The following is a 26,564-nucleotide window of genomic DNA, read 5'->3' on the forward strand; positions in this document are numbered from 1 at the left end:
TTTCTAAATCCAGCTTGAACATCTAGAAGTTCATGGTTCACATACTGTTGAAGCCTGGCTTGGAGAATTTTGAGTATTACTTTGCTAGCGTGTGAGATGAGTGTAATTGTGCAGTAGTCTGAACATTCTTTGGCATTGCCTTTCTTTGGAATTAGAATGAAAACTGACCTTTTCCCGTCCTGTGACCACTGCTGAGTTTTCCAAATTTGCTGGCATCTTGAGTGCAGCACTTTCACAGCATCATCTTTGAGGATTTGAAATAGCTCAACTGGAATTCCATCACCTCCACTAGCTTTGTTCGTATTGATGCTTCCTAAGGCCCACTTGACTTCGCGTTCCAGGATGTCTGGCTCTAGGTGAGTGATCACACCATCGCGATTATCTGGGTCATGAAGATCTTTTTTTGTACAATTCTTCTGTGTACTCCTGCCACCTCTTTTTAATGTCTTCTGCTTCTGTTAGGTCCATACCATTTCTGTCCTTTATTGTGCCCATCTTTGCATGAAATGTTCCCTTGTATCTCTAATTTTGGTGAAGAGATCTCTAGTCTCCAGTCTTTCCCATTCTGTTGTTTTCCTCTATTTCTTTGCATTGAGCACAGAGGAAGGCTTTCTTATCTCTCCTTGCTATTCTTTTCTCAGCTATTTGTAAGGCCTCCTCAGACAACTATTTTGCCTTTTTGAATTTCTTGTATACATAAATAAAAATTTCCTTGAAGAGTGAGGTTAGAACCAGTCAACTTGATTATAGAGCATCACATAGAGTCCTGTAGTCATGCCCAAGCAGAATCACCTCTGGGTGGCTGAGGCAAATAGCACATCACCACTGACTGTTCTAACGTGTTTAAGAGGGTAATTCTCTGACAACCATATGTCAATATAATGGCTCAAGTATTGAGAAGACATTATTCTTACTTAGTTTTAAAAGGTATGCAAGCATTAGTGACAAATCAGGTTAGAATTATTAGATATGGGTCAAGGATTAAGTAATGAATAAAAGCAAGATGTAAATTAAGGTTACAGTCAAGCAATTATACCTTTTTATTTCTGAGGTATGCTTTCTTGGCCGAAACCCGTCCACGTCTTGCCTCCAGCTGGCGTGCTTTCTGCTGAAGTTTCTGTAGTTCTTCTCTCTGAAAATGCACAGACGCTGCCATCTCTTCCTTCTCCAGCATGGCCTCCATGCTTTCATAAGTGTCATAGTATACCACTTCATCTCTCTTTTCTGTTACAAAACAGAAACAAGGGGCATGGGCTATGGAGCCGGACAGACTTCTCCACTCACTAATTCTGTAACCTCAAGCAAAGCCATTACCTCTTGAATTTCTCTGTAAAATTGTGATTATTAGGAAATACACCTCAGAGGGAGGATGTGTGTGCCAGTATCTGTAACAGAGTTAAGTGTTCAATGTAAAAAGCTATGAACTTTGTCTCCCAAATTAAAAATTTGAGAGTACAGATTCTGGCTGAAGCAACAAAGCAAGTTAGAAAGTACTTTACAAAGGTAAGATCATAGTTGAACTGCTACGTCTACTAAATCACTTGTTCGACTTTAAGTTTTTTTAGCCTCAACGGAAGAAATAAAGTAGTATCCATGTACATTTTTCCTATCCAAGCAAACAACTACATGGGGAAATTCCATCATTCATTCAAAAGTATTTTGTGGACCTGTGTTGTTAGACACACATCATACCTGATATAAGTCTTTTGATGCTTTCCAGCTGTGCTGTCAACAGTAACTCTTCACACTTCAAGATTTCAAACTGCACTTCATACAACTGAAGTTGCAGATCATAATAATCAGCTTCTAACTGATCCAATCGAGCTATGGCTTCTGTACCACCCTGTAGACTCTGCATCTGCATTGAAAATAAAAATAAGGACATATCTAGTTGGAGAGAACAAGAAATCAAGTTAGTTTGGAAATGTATTGTAACTGATCAGACAGGGTGAATCCATGAAGCAACTGAACACTAGCAGACAATCTGGGGTCAAAGGCTCAGGTACAGATGATTTAAGAACCTACTAAATTTGTGTACAAAGCTGTGTGTACATGTATTTTTTCCTCTGAGTGTTTCTAGCTTTCAAATTTACAAACAGAAGAGTCTGTGACCTAAAAAGAGGTGAGAAAGATTATAATCAAGACTCAGTTAAAAGGGAGATAAATTAAAAAGAATAGTACTTATCCTAAAGTGTAGTTAAAATTTTAATTTTAGGATTAATTTAGGATTTTGCTTCCCTGGGTGATATTTAATATTTCAATGTTAATTTAAAAGCTATTCGAAAAGGAATCCAGATAGGAAAAGAAGAAGTGAAACTCTCACTGTTTGCAGATGACATGATCCTCTACATAGAAAACCCTAAAGACTCTACCAGAAAATTACTAGAGCTAATCAATGAATATAGTAAAGTTGCAGGATATAAAATTAACACACAGAAATCCCTTGCACTCCTATATACTAACAACGAAAAAACAGAAAGAGAACTTAAGGAAAGAATACCATTCACCATTGCAACAAAAAGAATAAAATACTTAGGAGTATATCTACCTAAAGAAACAAAAGACCTATACATAGAAAACTATAAAACACTGATGAAAGAAATCAAAGAGGACACAAACAGATGGAGAAACATACTGTGTTCCTGGATTGGAAGAATCAATATTGTCAAAATGGCTATTCTACCTAAAGCAATCTATAGATTCAATGCAATCCCTATCAAGCTACCAATGGTATTTTTCACAGAACTAGACCAAAGAATTTCACAATTTGTATGGAAATACAAAAAACCTCGAATAGCCAAAGTAATCTTGAGAAAGAAGAATGGAACTGGAGGAATCAACCTGCCTGACTTCAGACTATACTACAAAGCCACAGTCATCAAGACAGTATGGTACTGGCACAAAGACAGAAATATAGATCAATGGAACAGAATAGAAAGCCCAGAGATAAATCCATGAACCTATGGACACCTTATCTTTGACAAAGGAGGCAAGGATATACAATGGAAAAAAGACAACCTCTTTAACAAGTGGTGCTGGGAAAACTGGTCAACCACTTGTAAAAGAATGAAACTAGAACACTTTCTAACACCATACACAAAAATAAACTCAAAATGGATTAAAGATCTAAATGTAAGACGAGAAACTATAAAACTCCTAGAGGAGAACATAGGCAAAACACTCTCTGACATAAATCACAGCAAGATCCTCTATGACCCACCTCCCAGAATATTGGAAATAAAAGCAAAAATAAACAAATGGGACCTAATGAAACTTAAAAGCTTTTGCACTACAAAGGAAACTATAAGCAAGGTGAAAAGACAGCCCTCAGACTGGGAGAAAATAATAGCAAATGAAGAAACAGACAACGGACTAATCTCAAAAATATACAAGCAACTCCTGCAGCTCAATTCCAGAAAAATAAATGACCCAATCAAAAAATGGGCCAAAGAACTAAACAGATATTTCTCCAAAGAAGACATACAGATGGCTAACAAACACATGAAAAGATGCTCAACATCACTCATTATTAGAGAAATGCAAATCAAAACCACAATGAGGTACCATTACACGCCAGTCAGGATGGCTGCTATCCAAAAGTCTACAAGCAATAAATGCTGGAGAGGGTGTGGAGAAAAGGGAACCCTCTTACACTGTTGGTGGGAATGCAAACTAGTATAGCCGCTATGGAAAACAGTGTGGAGATTTCTTAAAAAACTGGAAATAGACCTGCCATATGACCCAGCAATCCCACTTCTGGGCATACACACTGAGGAAACCAGATCTGAAAGAGACACGTGCACCCCAAGGTTCATCGCAGCACTGTTTATAATAGCCAGGACATGGAAGTAACCTAGATGCCCATCAGCAGATGAATGGATAAGGAAGCTGTGGTACATATACACCATGGAATATTACTCAGCTGTTAAAAAGAATTCACTTGAACCAGTCCTAATGAGATGGATGAAACTGGAGCCCCTTATACAGAGTGAAGTAAGCCAGAAAGATAAAGAATATTACAGCATACTAACACATATATATGGAATTTAGAAAGATGGTAACGATAACCCTATATGCAAAACAGAAAAAGAGACACAGAAATACAGAACAGACTTTTGAACTCTGTGGGAGAATGTGAGGGTGGGATATTTCAAAAGAACAGCATGTATACTATCTATGGTGAAACAGATCACCAGCCCAGGTGGGATGCATGAGACAAGTGCTCGGGCCTGGTGCACTGGGAAGACCCAGAGGAATCGGGTGGAGAGGGAGGTGGGAGGGGGGATCGGGATGGAGAATACGTGTAAATCTATGGCTGACTCATATCAATGTATGACAAAACCCACTGAAATGTTGTGAAGTAATTAGCCTCCAACTAATAAAAATAAATAAATAAATAAATAAAAAATAAAAGCATAAAAAAAAAATAAAAATAAAAGCTATTCAAAGTTCAGCGTTGTATCATGTAACGTACCACTGTCACATTTGGAAGAAGTCTTTGTTTTTAAAATAACCTAAGGAGATGCAACATATCAACATTTTTAAAAACATCTCATCATTTATCAGGGCTTCCCTGATAGCTCAGTTGGTAAAGAATCAGTCTGCAATGTAGGAGACCCTGGTTCGATTCCTGGGTTGAGAAGATCTACTGGAGAAGGGATACGCTACCCATTCCAGTATTCTTGGGCTGGTAAACAATCTGCCTGCAATGCGGGAGACTGGGGTTTGATCCCTGGGTTGGGAAGATCCCCTGGAGAAGCTACAGTCTACCCACTCCAGTATTCTGGCCTGAATTCCATGGACTGTATTAAGTCCATGGGGTCGCAAAGAGTAGGACATGACTGAGCGACTTTCACTTTCATAATTTAAACCACAGGGTAAGACTGTATCATAAAGCAAGGGATTTGTTTGGGATGGGCTTAATAAATCACATCTGGTCTCTGTCTTGTCATGTGGTTGTATTAAATTAACACTAATAAAACTGGTGCAGTCATCATCACAGATGTATATAAAAATCAAAATGCATACATTATATCACTCAACACGCATAAACCTGGCAAGAATGACGGGCAGTTTTACCAAATCCTTTGAAGAACTCAAGCATAATCCAGAACATTCAAAACAGACTATTATCATTCTGGGATGACCCCAGGGAAAATGACCCCACTGATAAATGCCAAACTCCCTGGCCCATTTCAGCCTTGCCCTTCCTCTACCACAAGAGACCAATTCCAGTAAGAAATGTTCTTGCAATAGCAAACAGTTATAAACCTAACTCTCTGCAGCTCTTTTAGACACCCTATGTTGTTAGTACTATTCATTCTGGTTAGAATAAAGCTAGTCACTGTGATGAAGAGTAGCACTCTATTTCAGAGGCAATAAAATGCTAGTATTTCAAGTTTTAAAGTTCTAGAACTTAAGAAATATCTAGAAACATAAAGGAGAAAGCTAACTAGAAAACGTTAGAGTGGCAATGCCTCAGATGAAGAAGAGATGGAGCTAAAATCTGTAAGAGATTCTGAATAGTGTGAAAAAGTTCAGAACAAGTTCTAACTTCTCCTTTAACAATAGTAGCAAATAAGAAGAGGGAAAAATAAATCCATTAACAAAAGATCTTTCTAGATCAGAGCCATAATATATTATGGATTACCTCATACAGTCTTTTTAAAACAAGAGTTAGACATGCATATGCACATTCATAAAGCAATGTGTTTTACATAAAGCTATATTAATAAAAGCAGTGATGACATTTTGTTCTTCTCTAGAGCAGAATGTATAACTTTCACAGATACATATTAGAAGCCAATCAAGTCAAGCCATGGAATGGGAGCAAATACTTACAAATCATATATTTGATAAAAGACTTGTAGCTGGAATATGTAAAGAACTTAGGAAGCTCCCTAGCTTTCCAGTAGATCCACAAGCCATGAAAAAAAAAAGTTAAATGGGCAACTGATCTGGATTGAAATTTTTCCAAAGACGACATATAAGTGGCCTAGCACACAGAAAGATACTAGACATAAATGTCATCAGAGAAACGCAAATCAAAACCCCAAGACACCACTTTACACCCACCAGGATGGCTAAACAAAAAAGACAGTATTAGTCATCATGTAAAGAAAGATGTGGAGAAATTCTATCATTTTGTACACTGCTGGTGAGGATGGAAATGGTACAGCTGTTTGGAAAACAGTCTGGCAGCTCCTCAATAGGTTAAATAGCATTTCACACCAAGATAAAGGAAAACCTTATATAAAAATGTTCATAACAGCTTTATTCATAAAGCTGTAAAAACAGAAAGAACCCAAAAGCTCATCGACTGATAAATGCATAGTGTGGTATAACCATGCGGTGGGGTCTCACTTGAAAAAGTAGACTGAGCAATGAAGCACGCCACAGCACGGATGGACTGGAAAATATTACATCATGTGGGGTGAAAAGCATGAAAAAATCACGTCTTATGATTTCATTTACATAAAATGTCCAGAATAGCAAATCTAAAGAGAGAAAATAGTTGCCAAGGTGTGGTAAGAGTTGAAGGGGAGATAGGAAATGAGTGCCCCTTTTTCTTTTAACAATTGTTAACAACTGCTGCCTACAGTCACGCTGGGATGCTGTGAAATTATGATAACTCCAATTCTATCATAGGCCCCATTGTGAAAGTTATCATCACCTCAAGATAGTGCTGCCCAGAGGGTCAGAGAAATTTAAGTCTTGTACCAAATATAGCACACCTTAATTAAAAATAATTTTTTATATGTTTTTCTCATGGTTTTTGTTACCTCTTCTTTTAGAGCATGTTTCTTCTGTTCCAAACAGATCTCCTTAGCTCTCATCATCTGCAAAGTCTCCTTAGAAACTGCATACTGAAGTTTTTCCATACGTTCAGCGGCTGCTGCCCATGACGCTTTACCAAATTTCTTTTGATCTGCTCGCATTCGATCATACACAGCTATTGATAATTTTAAAAAGGACATTGAGACATTAAGACATGAAACAACTTGATACTAAAGAATTTGGAAATCTTAAGATTGCAATGATCACCCACTCAAAGATAAGCACACAAATCCTACCCTCATGATAAATTACCTGTACCAGTTCATGACAGATTACCTATAACATGATAAAATACCTATAAACTAGATAAATCAATACTATCTTAGATTCTAAGTCTCCAATGAGAATTTTAAATAATCATCCTGAGAAATAACTTTCTGAAGATGAAACTTAGTTTTCAGGTTAACTTTAAAACTTACTTAAAAATATTCTTTTCACATTTTCCAGTATTATTAAATTTCAAAGTTTCTATAAAACTTTATTCTGTGAAGGTTCATATCTTTTCTGAGGTATGTTATTTGAAATCAGAAATAACTATTGAAATAACTATTAAAGGTTATTTAAAAATTATTTAAATTCATGTACTTTTTGCCCTCTCCAAAAGTAATTTAATGATATGATATAGAGTGAAATAAGTGTCTAGACATTATCATGAAGTTTATGCTGCTAAGGTTACTGTTGGAGTTCAGTTAAGCCCCAAGGAAGACACCCAACTTCTGGCCACCACACAAAAAAGGAAAAACTTCCAGTTTGCCACAACAGAGGCCTCATCCAGGAAACATTTCTTGGCAATCAAACAGATAATATCTTCTAGTTAAATAAGTTTTAACTGATATCAGTTAACTGTTTGGTGTTGGCTCATCTTGGGTCCTTATACAATGAATCCAACCATTCTATGTCCCTTCTGCTTAACAGGTCAGAAACATGCTTTAATTATCATAAAAGAGGCAGGTAATCTTATTATGAAGTATTTAATATAGTCTTTAGGTCAATATACATTCTCTCGTAGTTTCTTATGCTCAGAGGTTAAGTGATTAATACTTTTGTATTGCAACTACATAACTCTCTTTGCAAAAAGTGTCTCAGTAACATCTGCCTCAGAATTTCATGAAATTTAAAAATATTTTTACAATAATACTAGAACATACTTAAAAATTAAAATTGTACAGAGAAGCTGATAGTGGAAAAGAACAACTTCTCGGGCTCTCCTCCCTCCCTCCACCCTTAGTCCCAGTGACCAAATGCAACCAACTTGGAACCTGCTCTTGCTAATTACCTGCATTCAAGGACATTACTATTTCTTGATTTAGTCTTAAAAATCTATTGAGTTCTTATGACAAATGAGCAATCTACTTACTCAGAATCATCTCTCAATATAGTTCTTTTGGTTTCTCTGTTTTTCTGTGGCCTTTAAATGCTAACATATTTGAACATTGATCTGATCCTTAATTTTAGGGTTTAACAAATAACATCTACTTATGTTGCCTACATATCAAATGATTCTGCCATTTTAAATCTCTGCCTATCTCTTCAAAAAATGTATGACAATATTTATGCAACTGTAGTATCAATATAGCAGTGTTCTGTAGGGTAAAAAACATCAGCAGGAGGTTAGGAGACAGCTTGGAGTTAAATTCCCCCTTGTACCCATCAACATGTAACTTAAGGCAGAAACTTAACTGTTCTTGGGCTAAATTCCCTTGAATGATAAACATAAAGGAAATACAGTACCTCCTTGGAAGACTTGTGGAAATTAAATGAGAGGATAATATATATTCAAGTGTTTTTCTTACTTTACATAGCAATATTAACCAAATACATGGTCTGTTTTGTTTCTTCTCTCCCTCATGCACACACAACCACAATCACTCATATTAACACAATGCTACGTTAATTTCAAAGTACTTTTCCCATGTATTCTATTTATCTGCCTAGCAATCCTATAGAATAGGCATGGTGGCATTATCAACACCTTCAACACAGATATGTGAAACTGAGGAGTTTTGGTGGCTTTAAATCAAGGAAAGTTAAACTAGTTGCTTAAATACTGAGTCTGCAACTTCCCTCATTTTTACCTGAATCTATAATCACAGGAGAAGGCAATGGCAACCCACTCCAGTACTCTTGCCTGGAAAATCCCATGGACGGAGGAGCCTGGTAGGCTGCAGTCCATGGGGTCGCAAAGAGTCGGACATGACTGAGCGACTTTACTTTCACTTTTCACTTTCCTGCATTGGAGAAGGAAACGGCAACCCACTCTAGTGTTCTTGCCTGGAGAATCCCAGGGACGGCGGAGCCTTGTGGGCTGCCCTCTATGGGGTTGCACAGAGTTGGACACGACTGAAGCGACTTAGCAGCAGCAGCAGCATAATCACAACTTAATAAAGCCAAACATTCTGTAAAAGCAAAAATAGTCTGGAGCCTTTTCTCTCGCTTTCCACTTAAGGACTATGTATATAGAGCAGTTCCTGTCCTAATTTAGTCTCATGTTGCTACCTACTATAAGAGCTAGTCAATACTTTGTCTACCAACAGCTTTTGACAGAATGTATTCTTTCACCTACCTGCTGCTCACTTCACTGGAAATTATTTTCCAACAGCTCAGGAATATGAAGGTAATGCAGAAAATTATGAATACAGAATGCTCTATATGAATATGAATAATTCAAACTGCTTCTCAGAGAGTGGTGGAAAGATTTCTGTGGTCCCCTATGGAAGGGAGTTGGAAGAAATGTACCTGGACAGACAGAGCTTGTCTGTATCTCTTCATCTGGCTTATTTCTGTGTTTCTTAAAGAAGCCTCCCGGTTTGTTTCTGGCTGTGCTGAGCGGCGCCGCTGTGCGGGCTTTCCTCCAGGTGCACGAGCGGGGGCTGCCCTCCCGTTGCGGTCACTGGAGCTGCACTCACGGAGGCGGCTTCCCTGACTGCGGGGCACAGGCTCTGGGACGGGCGGCCCTCAGGGGCTGCAGCTCCCCGGCTCTAGAGCTCAGGCTTGCAGTCGTGGCACATGGGGCTAGCTGCTCTGCGGTGTGCGGGCTCTCCAAAAATCAGGGATAGAACCCGTGTCCCCTGCACTGGCAGGCGGATGCTTTACCACTGAGTCATAGGGAAACCCTTGATTTCTATCTTTTATAAATTGTAATGGGAACTATGTTTTCCTGATTTCCGTGAGTCACTGTAGTGAATTTTTCAAACTTAAAAGGGCTGTAGCAAAACCGCTAAATTTGTAGCCTACTGTTTACAAATACAGATGGCCTATGGACACCCCAAGTAGTGTCTAAAGGGAAGGCAGTTTTCTTGGGAATTTTGCCTTTAAGCTGTGAGCTCTGTAACTTCAAACATTTATTGTCAGAATTGAAATCTGCTCACGATACCCATTATTTTTTATTATTTTAAAGGTGAGTATATGTTAACACATAATGCCTAGAAAAAGACTGAAAGGATATACCTTAACTTGTTAATAGTGGTCTTCTTTAACTGCTAGGATTGAATGGTCTTTATGTACTTTTCTATAACTATTGTGAACACAAAATATTTAAACCACTCATTAAGGAAAAAAACCCTCCACTCACCTTTAAAAATACCTAACAAGGATGATTTTACTGGGAAACTCACCTTTTTGAGCTTTAGCTGTTATTTCAAAGTATTTGACAGTAAGATCTTGAATGGACAGCACGGCCATGTGGGCTTTCCGCTGCCAGTCAGCATCCTCTTTCTGGAGACTTTCAATTCTTCGGGGGCCCAGGTAGTCATTTTCCATAGAAATCTTTAGAGAGAAAAAAGAAAAACTGAAAAAATCATTTCTTCCTCTTACTCATTCCTTAAACATCTACTGAATGTTTGTGTGTCAGGCACTCTCAGTACTAAAAGAATAATTGCTTTTCTCTGCTCTTGAGGAAATGCTATCAATTTACAAAACAATTAAATTAACAATAATGTTGAAAACAGTTAATATAGAAACCTGTTTCCCTTTTCTTCCTCTATTGGATTCTTCATCCTTCTCTCTTATATATATATATATATATAAATGAAGAACATAGAACAAAATGTTTGACTGATTATTTCGGGGTGCTGAAACATTTTTATTTCCTCCTTTATGATAATTATATTTTTAGGTTAAGAATTATTTGTGCCAATAAAGTGCTTATTTAATCATTGACATAAATAAATAAGGTTGACAGTATATAAAAAATAAGCCTATCTGCCTACTGAAGGACTCTGGAATAAGTAAGTAACAGGGAAAAGCTGGCTATGTATTATTTATAAGAGCCACAGCTAAAATGACAGGACAAAGGAAAAGTTGAAAATCAGATAACAGACAGAGACAGTGCCAGGTGCATGTCGCAGAAGTAACAACATTAATATCAAAGTACACATAAGCACTACACAGGTATGTCAATATGGAATAAAGGTACAGTTCAGGAAAAACAGCCACAGACCCTCTGTATACTCTGTAGTGTTTTACCACATACCAAGAAAGAGATTAAAGATTAAGCAGTTAAGTCAGTAACACCAATATCAGGATGACGGGGAAAAACTTTATAGTGAAAAATGTTAGCCCTTCCCTGGCACACTTAAAAAAAAAACAAAACTGATCAAGTAAGCAGATTTCTAAAATAGAAATACTGAAGGCCATACTCTTTAAACAGTACAACTAAAGGAACAGAAGTCAAAAGATTTGGTTTAGCCTCGAAGCAACAATATACTGCTCTTTAAAGAAACAGGCTTCCAAATAGAGGGAAAAAATGATTCCAGGGCTACCGAGAAAAAACATGTACATGGAACGCCAAGAATTTCATTTTATATATGTTAAGTTTAACTCTGCAGGTCATGTCCAGAGATATAAGCTTGGGTACCCTTGACACCTGGGCTTGCTAGGTGGTGCCAGTGGTAAAATACCCACCTGCCAATGCAGGAGACATAAGAACTGTGGGTTTGATCCCTGGGTTGGGAAGATCCCCTGGAGGATGGCATGGCAACCCACTCCAGTATTCTCACCTGGAGAATCCCATGGACAGAGGAGCCTGAAGCATACACACACCCTTGACACAGTAGAAGACATTTAAAGCAATGACAGTGAATCATTTCATGTAAGGAACCACAATCACATAAGTAGGAAGAGTCAATGGAGGAGAAATCAACTCTATCAAGCATTGCTTAGAGGTCAAGTAGATACAACACCAGTATTCATGGACCTAACAGCATGAACTTGGCAACAACAGTTCTGGAGTACTGGCAAACTCCTTCTGCCTATTAATTCACACCATATCTTCAGATCTCAGCTCAGTTCTGGTTCATGGATATCTTCCCTGACTCAATGTTATAGCTGGTATAAGCTCTTCAGTGTAATAAATACCTTTCCTTCTTATCTCTTATCACACTCACTTTTTATTTTATATCACCTGCTTCCCACTCTGAATGTTCCGTGAGGGCAAAGAATGCACAGTATCTCTGCTTGCTTGCTCTTCACTAGCACACTGCCTGGCATGAACTAGGTACTCTAAAATATTTCCTGAAATAGTGAATAAAAATCCACTTCCATACATGTTTTTAAGGAGGACAGAGATACAGAGACATGTGTAAGTACTCTCTTTACAGAAATCTGTGTTAAGTGAATAGGAGACGAGAATAAGGCTTATGAAGGGTAGGCACTATGCTTTATTTTAATGGCAGGTCATAGAGCAGGTTGAGAGGGAGAACCTAAGCTTTCTCCTGTGAAGAAAGAACCCAGTTATGAAGAGAAACAGATACGTGTTCTTTCTCTGAGAAAGAACAGATACATGTATCGTGTACAATGGAACCCCTCTGCTGCACACCTGAGAGTTGACACAACTTTGTGAAGCAACTACACCCCAATATAAAATAAAGAGAGAAAAAGAAAGAGCCCAGTGAGAAATAAGCTGGTAGAGAGGAGGGGAGGAAGAGGACACAAAACAGCTGTTTTTAGATGAAAAGGAAGTGGAATCGCTCAGTCCTGTCCAACTCTTTGCAACCCCATGGACTGTGGCCCACCACGCTCCTCTGTCCATGGGATTCTCCAGGCAAGAACACTGGAGTGGACTGCCATTTCCTTCTCCAGGGGATCTTCCCAACCCAGGGATCGAATCTGGGTCTCCTGCATTGCAGACAGGCGCTTTACCATCTGAGCCACCAGGGAAGCCCCTAAAAAAAGTCTCTCTGACCCCAACGTGACATGAACACACACCTTCTGATTGTTTTTAGTTTGTTTTTAGATGGTAGGGTGACAAATCATTTAGAAAAATTACTAAGCAAATTTATTAAGCAAAAATTAAAAACAAGACCAACTAGGGTTAGTGAGGTCACGGTGAGACAAGACACACATAATATACTGCTGGTGGAACTACAAATTGATTAAAACCTTTTCTGAAAAGTAATTTATGATACCATAATCTTTGAACACATTTAGCTGTTTAGATCAGGACAAACAAACTTTAATGAAGTCCACAAACTGCAGAGGGATATGAAGGAGGGGTAGGATTCTGACAGTTACATGGGGAGCATATGGGAAAAGAGAACCACCCAAAATGCATGCTGAGCAAAGCCTTGAAGCAAGTTAAGTTCAATGTATGGTAAAGGACAAGAGCAGTCCAGCCTACCTGGAGTCTAGGTAAAACAGATGAAGGCAGAGGAAGATAAGACTAGACAAGTAGGCTATGATCACCATGAGGAGGCTGTGGAGCTTATACTGCACATGACAAGCAACTGGAAACCACTGTGGCATTCTCAGCAGTACGTGGCATTTAGACTTGTTTGCTTTTAAGATTCTAGAAAACTTGTTTTCTGTAATAAAACCATCAAGGTTTTGTGCTTTTATCTGTTGCAATTTAAAAAAGCTAAAAAGCAAAAGATTCACAAATATGAAAAAAAGATTTACTAAATTGATCACTGCAGCAAAATTTAAATTCTTATTCAGCACGTTATGACAGAAGTCCCTTTCAATGACATGACTAAACTCCATCTGTTTATTATACCTAAGACTGTAATTTAGCTTAGCTACAGATTTTCCTTGACTTTGAAAGTCAAAATGTATTTGGATTCTATCACCTCCAAGTTCAACCTTCTGCCTTGTGATGCTAGGATTCGGGCTCTGAAACCACATTCAGCCTTTGCCAGGAGGAAGGGCTGGAGGAGATTTCAGAGTTGAAGGAAAGAGGCACCTTGCGTCTTCCTATCTGTGTCACTTGGCTTTTCCTGTTTGCTGTTCCTGTGTTCATCATTCCAGTCTCGCTCTTTAATCCCAGCACCCAGTACCTTCTTTAAGAAGTTAACAGAAACGAGCCTGCAGTTTTTTAAATCTCTGCAGAACTGGCCTCACTGTGTGTGCCCAAGACAAAGCAGCACCAGTCCATCAGTGCTTTATCCCCAGGGAGCTGGTTCTCTCCACTGCCATCAGTCACACTGGCACAAACAGCAGTGTCTTCTTCCTCAGAGGTCAGCTTCATAGGGCCTATCCTTCCACCTTTTCCCTTTGTAACCCCCACTCCTAGGAGTGGTGGCCATTTCTGCAATTAACTCTGGTACCTGAGAGCTGCCTTGTGGTTCTTTATAGAACCATACATATGGTTCTCTGTTGAAATAACTGGTTTGATCCCAACAAACACAACTATGGAACAGAAAATGTAATAAACAGAACGAGCAGTGCTCATCACTCAAAAATCTTAACTCAGATCATGAAGACAGAAACTTTCACTTGCATAGTTAAACACTGTACAGAAATGAGAAATAAAAAAATAGGAAAAATCTGGTATTTGGCGATAACCTGTACTTTGTTGCTGGATTATCTTTACCTTCATCGCACATATATACCCAAATACACAGAAGAGAAACATGCTATGTTTTTAAATGCTGGTTTTTCAACTGATTCTAAAACTCAGTAGCTAACACTACAGCCTACTGTTTAAAAATGTGATTATAGTTTATTGTACCGAAGTTAAGCTAGGATACTGAGTTCTTTTCCTAACTTGGCGAATCTGAAGAGGTACAGCACTGGTCAGCTGGGTCGTGTGCTAAAAACAGTGACTCCTCTGTTGTCAATTTCAGGGCCAGAAAGAAAACAGTGTCTGTTATTAACATGGAAAAAAGTATGTGTCGGTTTAGGTAGCTAGGATAGTGAGACTAGTTTATAAACAGATTTCTTGGCAAGGAATTACTTATTATAAAGTACATCACTAGCTTGGATACTGGGTTTTATATGAAACACTTAAGTATCTTCTATTGTTGAGATAGTAATTTTTAAAAAAGCACTCTGATTCTTGGGTAAAACAAATGCAGATAAACTTGTGAATATACTGATGTAGTGGTGATCTTAATGCGAATTTTCCAGGCCCAGGAGTTATATGACTCCTGATTAACAGGATGATATAATTAGATTCGGCATCATGTATTTCATGCATTTTTACATTCAAAGTAAATGTTAAATGTAATATCCTCAGGAAAGAGTATGAAATGATGCATTTTTGAAGGTAAAAGGCATCTAAAGATAAGGAAATCAATAAATAGTTCAGGTGAGAGATAAGTATCTTAATGTACAGTGGTAAGCACTATATGTATAGTGCATACATATAATGTATTAGTGGGGCTTCCCAGGTGGCCCAGTGGTAAGGAACCCTCCTGACAAGCAGGAGATGTGGATTCGATACCTGGGTTGGGAAGATATCCTGGAGAAGAAAGGCAACCAACTCCAGTACTCTTGCCTGAGAATCCCATGGACAGATTCTGGTGGGCTCCATGGGGTCACAAAGAGTTGGACACAACTTACCAACTGAACAACAAAAACAAGCACTATCTATTTCACAATGTACACAGCAGAGTATACAGTGGTCCAGTGATGTAAAAACCGCCTGCTGCACAAAACCAGGGGGTGGCCAAGCCATCTGTACTGCTGCACACGCCCGCTTGTCTGCTCGAATAGTGTGGAGATGGGCTTTTTCTATTTCACACAAAGACACCTACAGATTTCCCTGGGGGAGGGGAGGGGTGGAGGACGAAGAGTATATTCGAATTACAACCAGAAAATAGTCCAATTGCAAAATGATATGACTGGCTGCAAAGGGGAGGAAAAAGCTGAGGGTGCCTTCTAGTTTTTAACTTATGTACTTTCAGCAAGTTATTAAAAATAAGTTGGACAATGTGTTTGAAGTGCTTATGGTTAATCCAGGAAGACTATCAGTAGGTGAACTCACTGTGACTCATTAAGACATCGGGTTTAAAAATCTAGAGAGGATCATCTAGTTTATTTACTTTTACTTATTTATTTAAGCTTCCCTCTCTTTTGGGGTGGGGGGCGTGCTGTATGGCTTATGTGATCTTAGCTCCCCAACTAGGGATCAAACCCTGGCCCCCAGCAGTGAACAGTCCTAGTCACTGGACCACCAGGGAATTCCCCAAGGATCATCTCATTTAATTTCTGTTTTATGGATGAGAAAACTGAGGCCCAAAGTGAATGTATCTTACAATTTAGTGCGCTCCGCACCTCAGCTGTTTCAGATTCTATTAGACGTGTGGTTCTCAACTTTACAGCGTGTCATACTGACCGGGAAGACTTGTTACAACAAAGATGGCTGAGCTCTTCCCTAGTTTCGGTTAAGGGTATCTGAAGTAAGGCCTAAGAATTTTTGTTTCTAACAAGGTTTGAAGTGATACTGATGCTCCCAGTCGGGGCGGCGGGGGGGGGGGGGGGGGGTGTGGGGGGGGTGTCACATTTTTCACATGTTAATGAATCAGTACATTGAAGTCTGGGAGCTTCTGAAAGGGATGAGGCTAAAGAATAAAGGTCAAATTCCATAGGATGATACAGCTTTCTAGGTCCTGACCATACCTTCTCTCCTACAAATCCTTAGACCTGAGGCATACGAAACAATTCATACCCTGTGGAAAAACTAATAGAAGAGGCTTTGCAGTCAAATGTGTTTCAGTCCCAGCCATGCCACTTACTGGCCTCCACAGATGGTGCTGGGTTGGTGACTCACTAAGGTTTGAATAATTTACTGTGTCTAAAAATCCAAGTACTATGCCTGTTTATTATACCATTCCTATTTTTATATATATGGGATATTCTCAATTCCAATCTCTAATACAAACATATGTACTCACTTCCTACTGAATTCTTATTCTTCAATAGTGACGCTCACTAATCCCTCTTTTACCATATGTCTTCAGGCTATGCTGATCGCCTCATCTTGTCTCTACATAAACCTGTACATTTTGCTCATTCCTCTTTTTAAAAATCACCTGAGTTATAATTTATATACAACAAAATGTACCCATGTTTTAAACATAAATTTTGACAAAGTTTTATAGCCACGATAACAGCTACCATAATCAAGATTTAAAGCACATCAATCTCTCCAAAGGATTCTGTTACATCTGCTTCCTCTCAGAGAATCTCCCTGGCCCCACCACAGGCAACAACTCTTCAGAACAATTTTCTAGAATTCCATGTAAATGGAGGCGTAGTTTATACTCTGTGTCTGGCATCTTTCGCTCAGCACAACTTTTTCTAAGCTGTTTAATCAGGACTTAATTAATTTACATAAAATCAAGTGAATCAATCCATCTAAAGTATGTGACTCGATGAGTTTTGATTGCTATAAACCCAAGAAACAACCACTACAATCATGATACAAAACATTTGTCACCTCCAAAATATTCCAATACCACTGTGCCATCCATCCCTTCACGCAGCATATACTCTCTTGTATCTGGCTTCTTCAACTCAGCACGACTCTGAGGCGTGTCTATGCTGCTGTGTCTTGTGTTGTTTAGCTGTTAAGTCACGTCTGACTCTGTGAACCCATGAGCTGTAACCCGCCAGGCTCCTCTGTCCATGGAATTTTCTAGGTAAGAATACTGGAGAGGGTTGCCATTTCCTTCTCCAGGTGACCTTCCCGACCCAGGGATTTAACCTGGGTCTCCTGCATTGGCAGGTGGATTCTTTACCACGGAGCCTCCAGGGAAGACTACCTTTTGTATTGTCGAATATTATTCTATCATATGGATATACCACATTTTATTTACTCATTCACCTATTGATGGTTATTTGAGCTGTTCCAGTTTGGGGCTACTGGGAATCCAGTCGGCACAAACACTGGCAAGTTTTTTCTTTTGTGAACAGATGTTTTCATTTCTCTTGCATAAGTAACTAGGAGACAAACAGCTGAGTTGTAAGATATGTACAGCTGACTCTTGAACAACACAGGTTTGAACTGCCTGAGTCCACTTCTATGCAGATTTTTTTCCCCGACAAATATTACAGTGCTATAAGATCTGCTGTTGTTGAATCCACAGATGGGGAACCATGGATCTGGAAAGCTATTTTGCCATTAAACACCTGAGAATTCTGGTATAAATGGCAGGTACAGGAACCACACCCAAGGGCTGCTCAAAGATCAACTGTATACGTTTAATTTTTGAAGAAATTGTCAAGCAGTTTTCCCAAGTGGCTGTACCACTTTAAAATCCTATTAGAATGTATGAATATTCCAGTTACTCTACATCCTCATTACCATTTGGGAGGGCCAAATATTTCATTACACTCACTTGAATAATCAGTGTGTAACACTGTCGCACTCTGGTATCGATCTCTATTTCCTAGGTGAGTGTGTACAGTGTCGCACTCTGGTATAGATCTCTATTTCCTAGGTGAGTGTGTACAGTGTCACACTCTGGTATCGATCTCTATTTCCTAGGTGAGTGTGTACAGTGTCACACTCTGGTATCGATCTCTATTTCCTAGCTGAGTGTGTACAGTGTCGCACTCTGGTATCAATCGCTATTTCCTAGCTGAGTGTTTAACAGTGTCGCACTCTGGTATCGATCTCTATTTCCTAGCTGAGTGTGTACAGTGTCGCACTCTGGTATCAATCGCTATTTCCTAGCTGAGTGTTTAACAGTGTCGCACTCTGGTATCGATCTCTATTTCCTAGCTGAGTGTGTACAGTGTCGCACTCTGGTATCGGTCTCTATTTCCTAGGTGAGTGTGTACAGTGTCGCACTCTGGTATCGGTCTCTATTTCCTAGGTGAGTGTGTACAGTGTCGCACTCTGGTATCGATCTCTATTTCCTAGGTGAGTGTGTACAGTGTCGCACTCTGGTATCGGTCTCTATTTCCTAGGTGAGTGTGTACAGTGTCGCACTCTGGTATCGATCTCTATTTCCTAGGTGAGTGTGTAACAGTGTTGCACTCTGGTATCGATCTGTTATTTCCTAGCTGAATGTGTAACAGTGTTGCACTCTGGTATCGATCTCTATTTCCTAGGTGAGTATGTACAATATCGTCCTCTGGTATCAATCTGTATTTCCTAGGTGAGTGTGTTGGGCATCTCTGTATGTGATTATTGGTCATTTCATTGTGTCCTTTTAAATATTTAGCTCATATTGAAAATTTGGGGGTTTTATCTTACTGAGTTGCACAGTTCCTTTCTCAGATATATTGATATTACAAGTTATTTTGTCTTAGTGTATGGCGTGCCTTCTCATTTTCTTAATCTTTCAAATAGTAAAATATTTAGTTTTAGTGAAGTCCAATTTATCATTCTTTTTTTTTTTTATCATTCTTTTTATTAGTTTTTGGCTCAAGTTTTCTGCATTGTTATCTAAAAAAATATTTGCCTTTCCTTCCCAAAGACTGTAAAACCTTTCACAGTTTGCGTATAAAAGTTTTATACTCTAAGCTTTATGTTTTGGTCTAAGATATATTCAAATTAATTTTTGTATATGGTGTAACATAAGGAAGACTAGGGTTCATTTTTTCTATATAGATATCCAGTTCTCACAACATTTATTGATAAGACTATTCTTTCCCCCTACTGAATTGCTTTGGTACCTTTGTGAAAAACTAATTGACTATGTAACCACCCTACTGGAATTTTAATTTGCATCTACAGATCCACTGAGAGCTGACATGTGAACATTATTGACTACTGTTAATAGATTTTCTTCCAATCTATTACCATGGTCTATCTCCCATTTATTTAGGTATGCTTTAAGTTCTCTCAGCAAAATTTTATAATTTCTCAGTACACAGTCCTTTAAATGATTTTATAAAATTTATCTTTAAACATTTCAAGCATTTTTAAAAATTTCTATTTCAGTTTGATTTCTAGAAGACAGAAAATACAACTGAATTTTTAAATATTGACCTTGTAACTAAACTTACAGATTACTTCCAGTAGCTTTTTTAGATTCTTATTTTTCACATGTGATCACATAATCTATGAATTACAAAAAGCTTTACTTTTTTCCCCAATGCCAGAGAGATAGTGAAAAAAAATTGTGAGAGCAGACAATTTTGTCTTGTTACCAATCTTAGTGGGGGAAGAATTCAATCATTCATCATCACGTATGATGTTAAATGAGCTCTACATAATATCCTTTATTGGGTCAAGGATGGGCTTCCCTGGTAGCTCAGACAGTAAAGAATCTGCCTGCAATGCAAGAGACCCAAACTTGATCCCCAGGTCAGGAAGATCCATCCCCTGGAGAAGGGAATGGCTCCCTACTCCAGTATTCTTGCCTGGAGAATTCCATGGACAGAGGAGCCTGGCGGGCAAAGAGTAGGACACCACTGAGTGATTAACACTTTCACTTTTGTCAGGTCAAGGAAGTTCCCTTCTCTGCCTACTTTGCTGAAATCTTACCATGGATGGGCAATGAACTTTATCAAATGTATTTATGCACCCACAGACACTGATTTTTTTTCTTTATTGATAATATTGTGAGTTACATTGGTTACTTTTTGTAATGTTAAACCGATCTTGTCTTTCTGAGATAAATCCTGGTTATGGTATATTACTGAATCCTATTTTTCAATACTACATTAAAGATTATTATATCTACATTCATAAGGGATATTTATCTGTAGTTTTCTTTTTCTCTGTAATGTCATTTGATTTGGATAATGCTTACCTCAAGGTTTTAAATTATGAATTCAACTTTGTTAATATCAAGCTAGTAAATTTTTTCTATTTTCCTTTGAACCTATTTTGACTATTTGCATTTCTGTAAGAAATGTGTCCATTTCATCTAAGTAGTTGAATTTTTGGCACAAATTTGTTCCTGTTCTCTTTCTAGCTCATCATTATAGTTGAGAGGCATCAGAGGACCAACACAGTAAAATACCATTTTTACCTCTGAAAATATTACCAGTTTAAAAAATACATTGCCAGTTCCTCCTCACCTATATTCTTCTTCCCAGGAGAAAAAAATGAAGTAGTAAGTGATGCTAGCGGACAGTACAGTCTGACATGGCGGTTCAATCAATTTGCTAATGTTAATACTCAGCATAAATCATACTGCTGCTGCTGCTGCTGCTAAGTCGCTTCAGTCGTGTCCGACTCTGTGCGACCCCATAGACGGCAGCCCACCAGGCTCCTCTGTCCCTGGGATTCTCCAGGCAAGAACACTGGAGTGGGTTGCCATTTCCTTCTCCAATGCATGAAAGTGAAAAGTGAAAGTGAAGTGGCTCAGTCGTGTCCAACTCTTAGCGACCCCATGGACTGCAGCCCCCCAGGCCCCTCTGTCCATGGGATTTTCCAAGCAAGAATACTGGAGTGGGGTGCCACTGCCTTCTCCTATACAAACCATGATATAATAATAATTAATATGAAAGCAAAAATTCACATAGACTCTGATAGTCAATGTTAAGCTGTATAGATTATGTCTGCTCTACACTGCAACCTAGTTTAGAAGAAGATGGGGCCTCCATGTCTTCTAGTTCATCCCTGGCCTTCCAGTCAAGTTTTCAATGGGCAAAAATTCTACAGCTCATTTTTAAAAATTGAAGGAAACTGTAGTGCCTAAAAATTCTTAGTTACTATTTATCACTTTAGCCAAAATGCCAAGTTTTACGGTAAAACTGCCATTTTTTTTTTCAAAATGCCCATATTTTTCAAAATTATTAATAAAGAAGAACATACCAATTATGTGATGGTCTGTATGGCTCCATGTTGATTCATTAAAGGAAAAAAGACACACAGACATGCTTTACATTGTATTTTTTCAAATATACACTCATTCTTGCCCCCAAGCATAAGGTTCTCAGAATAATTAGTAATTTCTCACATATAAATTTATTAAATAATGCTCAAAATTAACCCATTATGCAAAAAAAAATTTAATATCCTAGTTCAGCAATATTTTCATGTCAATTAAACAGCAACACTGATTTTAGGTCAGCTATAAAACCAAACCCCTAACACTCACCTCAAAAAATGTAGTATTACTTTACACACAAAAATCAAATGTCATGAAGTTTAAAGCTCTACCATTAAAGCCATATAACTTTTAAAGAGGTCCTCCCAAAACATATGTTCCCAAAACTCCTGCTAAAGAAGTCTAGGACTAGACTAGACAAGGTCCTCTCAACCCTTCCTATTCAGCAGAGTCACCTTTTCAGATGCTTTTAAAATGAGGTATTCAGGCTCTGTGTAACACAAAACTACCAAACTAGCATCTTTGGGAACAATGGACCAGATATCTACATTTATAAAAGCTCCTCTAATAATTAAAATGCATAGCCAGCCAGACTGAGAACTACGAAATAGGTAGGCTGCATTTTAGGTTTTAAAAAAAAAATACCTTGATCTGCTGTCTTCGTAGCATAGCAAGTTCTCGCATGTCTCGGAATGGCTGCAGTAAATACTGATAGAGTTCAGTTGTGGCTTCCGCAAGGCTGCTGTAGGCTTCGTCCTCCATCTGATACAAGTCCAGAAGCTCTACCATGCTCTCCGTATTCTTGTGCTTATCCAGGAGCTGTGGAACAAGAAAGTTTCACCACAAAGAAATCCAACTGGGATAGCCTGTAAACTTTTGCAAACCCGCTATCATCTCAGGACTTTGGGACCCTGAAATGCGGAATTAAGAGAGGATGATCGCTTGCATTGATCGCCTGCGTCACTCACCTCCATGCCTCACGTGTTTTACTACAAGACCACTGCCTGACACATCGTTTTCTAACTATGTCTCCAGGTTATTCCGGTTCTCTGCATATTCTGGTATTCTGGAATTCCACGCTATCTGCCTACCCTTAACTCTAAAAAGTTTTTCCAGCATCTAGTAGCTTTCTCCATATTTACATAAATTTTTTTCCCCATCATTTATCTAAGGCCTCCTCAGACAACCATTTTGCCTTGTTGCATTTCTTTTCCTTGGGGATGGCTTTGGTCACCATGCAAAGAAATAGAGGAAAACAATAGAAAGGGAAAGCCTAGAGGTCTCTTCAAGAAAATACCTATAGAACAATACCGACAAAGTTAGGAGACTGACACGCTCCATTCAACTTCACTAGTTACTAAACCTAGAGCCTATCATACAGAGTGAAGTCAGTCAGAATGAGAAATACAAATAAGGTATACTGACACATATATATGGAATCTAGAAAAACGATACTGATGAATTTATTTTCAGGGCAGCAATGGAGAAACAGAGGTGGAGAACAGAGCTATGGACACGGGGGCAGGGAAGGGGGGCAAGGGTGAGATGTAAAATAGCTAGCCAATGGGAATTTGTTGTAGGACTCAGGGAACTTAAACAGCGACTCTGTGACAATCTAGAAGGGTGGAATGGGGAGGGAAGTTCAGGAGGGAGAGGACATGGGTGTACCTATGGCTGATTCTTGTTGATGTCTGACAGAAAACCACAAAATTCTGTAAAGCAATTATCCTTCAATTAAAAAAAAGTGGCCCCCCCAAAAAAGATACAGTAATCAAGACAGTGTAACACTGGTAAAAGAAGAGATCAACGGAAGAATCTAAAAGCAAACCCACACACAAACAGTCAAGCAGTCTTTTGACAAAAGAGCAAAGACAATTCAATGAAGAGGTCAGTCTTTCCAACAAATGGTACTGAAACAAATGGATATCCATGTATGAAAGAAAGAAAAAGAAATCTACAGACCTTAAACTTTTCACAAAAATTCATTTAAAATGGACCACAGATCTAAATGTAAGATACAAAGTTATAAAACTCTTAGAAAATAACACAGGACAAAATCTAGGTAACCTTAGGTTTGATGACTTATTAGATGTAACGTAAAAACACAATACTTTTCTGTAAACCTGAGTGTGATAAAACAAAATGTATTAACTTTTAAATGATAACAAACCTATTTAAAGACATACTTTTATACTTCACTGTATGCATGCTTTTTTTAAATAAAACAAAAAATCATTAAAAATAAATCCATAATATCCAATTAACACTGATTTTCACCCCTATTAAGTTCTAGTGTTTTAAAGTGATCAGACCAATCAATGTCTTTCTGCTTTGTTAACAAGCAGTTTTTGGTAGGCTGGTTTTGTTGGCTGTTTGTTTTTAATACAGGCCTACTAGAATTAATTCAAACATCAGTGATTTTAACAGCTGATAACACACAGATGTAGACAGAAGGCCTGACCAAGTGCCGATCTTGCTTTATGCTGAAAGCAAAGAATTGCCATCAAAGGTTTGTTGATTTGCTTTGTTTTTCCTTCAAAAATCTCTCTGGTTCCAGGGAAGCATTAAGGAATACTTTCCCAAGTAAAGGAATCTTGACTTGTATTCTGAAGGGAAAAAGGGACTAATTAGGCAAAGTGGGGCTTCCCTGGTGGCTGAGCTGGTAAAGAATCCACCTGCAATGCAGGAGACCTGGGTTCGATTCCTGGGTTGGGAAGATGCCCTAGAGAAGGGAACGGCTACCAACTCCAGTATTCTGGCCTGGAGAATTCCATGGACTGTATAGTCCACAGGGTCGCAAAGAGTCTCACTTTCACTTTCTTTCAGGCAAAATGTAAAGGAAAGACTGGGTCAGAAAAACATAGTGACTTGTCCCTAGATACCGTAAAATAAGGTTTGTAAATTGGAGTAAACAGAAAAAGACAACATATGAAAGACAATTCTGGAGACACTAACATACATGATAGACTGGAGTTATACTACAGTGGTGAGAACGGACTGCAAGGGGCAACAGAGTGGATGCAGACAGGTTAGTTCATAGTCTCCTAGGTTGGTCCATGAAAGCTGCTCTTAAGCTTAGACTGGAGGAAGAGAAAAGCATGGATTCATGAAATGCTTAAAATATAAAAGCAACTGGACTTGTTAAAAGACTGGATTTCCCCTTGACTCTAAGATCTTTGGTCTTCACTGATACAAAGAACACAGAAATAGAAACAGGTTTTTAGAGCAAAGTTTACAGATTCAGAGACAGTGTCCAAGCTGTTTTTTACTTTTCCATGAAGAGAGGTCATAAAGGGAAGGCAAAATGTCCCCAAGCTACACCTTCACTTTAATTGGTCTACAATCTAACTAGGAAAACAAACCAAGAGACAGAAGTAAAATACTGATTGTAAAAGACACTAAAAGTTTAGAGAAAAGATGGTTCAGAGTGGGCTAAAGCAGCTGAAACAGATGTCCTAAAGCTAGGATTTGAAGTGGATCTTGAAAGATGGGAAGTGAAGACAGGTGCAGAACACCACCTAGAGGTGAAGAACAACCCAGTCTTAAGAAATTAGATGAAAAGAAGTGTCACAGATTTGAAATTTGGATGGGAGGAAGAGGGTGGCAGAGTGTCATCATGCTCCTTGAGGTACAGTATATGCACTAGTAAGCAGGACACCACACTGAGTCAGTAAACGCAGCATTTCTAATAAGCAGGGAAACCATCTATGGAATAGAAAAAAAAAAAGAATGATGCATTTGATCAAGAGGATCTGTTTAACATTTAGTTTACATAGTTCAACATATCTAGAAAACCATATCAAAGTGATGGTCATTTAGTACCTGGTTACTTGAAGCATGGTCTGGGACCAGCAGCATCTGAAAACTGGTTAGAAATAAAGAACCTCAGGGCCCACTCCAGACCCACAGAATCAGAATGAGTGATGAGTATGCACAGCAAAGTTTGAGAAGCACTGCTTCAGTAAACACCTTATTTATGCCCACACTGACTATGTGTGCTTCGCTCAGTCGTGTCCGACTCTGCGACCCCATGGACGGGAGCCCACCAGGCTTCACTGTCCGTGGGGATTTTCCAGGCAAGAATACTGGAGTGAGTTGCCATGCCCTCCTCCAGAGGATCTTCCCAACCCAACAAGCGAAATCAGGTCTCCGGCATTGCAGGCAGATTCTTTACTGTCTGAGCCACCAGAGAAGCCCCCACATTAACTATAATGTGAGATAAAAGTCTCAGTAAATCACACAAATTATGTAGCGCATCTTCAAATTGAAAACTGTAAGAATTATGTAACATTTTTTCTTGTATCTAAAATCATTTTTCCCTCACTCTCTCACTGTTTAACTATTATTTTATTTTAGCTCAATTAGCACTACTCAGACCAAAATTAAGGCAAAATTCCCATTTCTCGTGGTTCAGTTCCATATTAAAGCATTTTTAGCTATTCTAAAAAACAGTTACTACTGAAGCCAACCACAGAATGATCTTCATCTTTAGAAGACAGGTCTGAAGAGACACAGTCAGTCTGGCATTCTCTCCAGCACTGGCCAGATCTTATCTCCAACACATGAGCCATTCAATGAAACTGAATGTTTAAAAGCAATCCCCCCACTCCCCACAAATACATTTAATAAGTAAGAATAAACAAAAAATATTGAACAAATAAAAAATAAAAGCAATTGCCATTAAAATAATCAAATTGACTGTTTTCATTCTGATATGTTTGCTTGTTTTTTAAAAATTATAATTTGGCCTTTTACTACTGCAAAGAAATGATGAAA

At 38.5% G+C, this 26,564-nt stretch overlaps 1 protein-coding gene across 1 annotated transcript in view; it reads right to left on the reverse strand.

The window, feature by feature from the left end:
- Positions 1–26,564, reverse strand: part of JMY (junction mediating and regulatory protein, p53 cofactor) — a 73,128-nt gene that overhangs the window by 24,768 nt on the left and 21,796 nt on the right. Inside the window, 5 exon segments of the mRNA XM_043919950.1 lie at positions 1,037–1,224; positions 1,693–1,858; positions 6,783–6,952; positions 10,452–10,602; positions 22,434–22,607. Of these exon segments, the coding sequence (XP_043775885.1) occupies positions 1,037–1,224; positions 1,693–1,858; positions 6,783–6,952; positions 10,452–10,602; positions 22,434–22,607 (849 nt within the window).

The sequence above is a fragment of the Cervus elaphus genome, chromosome 12, assembly GCF_910594005.1.
Source record: "Cervus elaphus chromosome 12, mCerEla1.1, whole genome shotgun sequence".
NCBI lineage: Eukaryota > Metazoa > Chordata > Mammalia > Artiodactyla > Cervidae > Cervus > Cervus elaphus.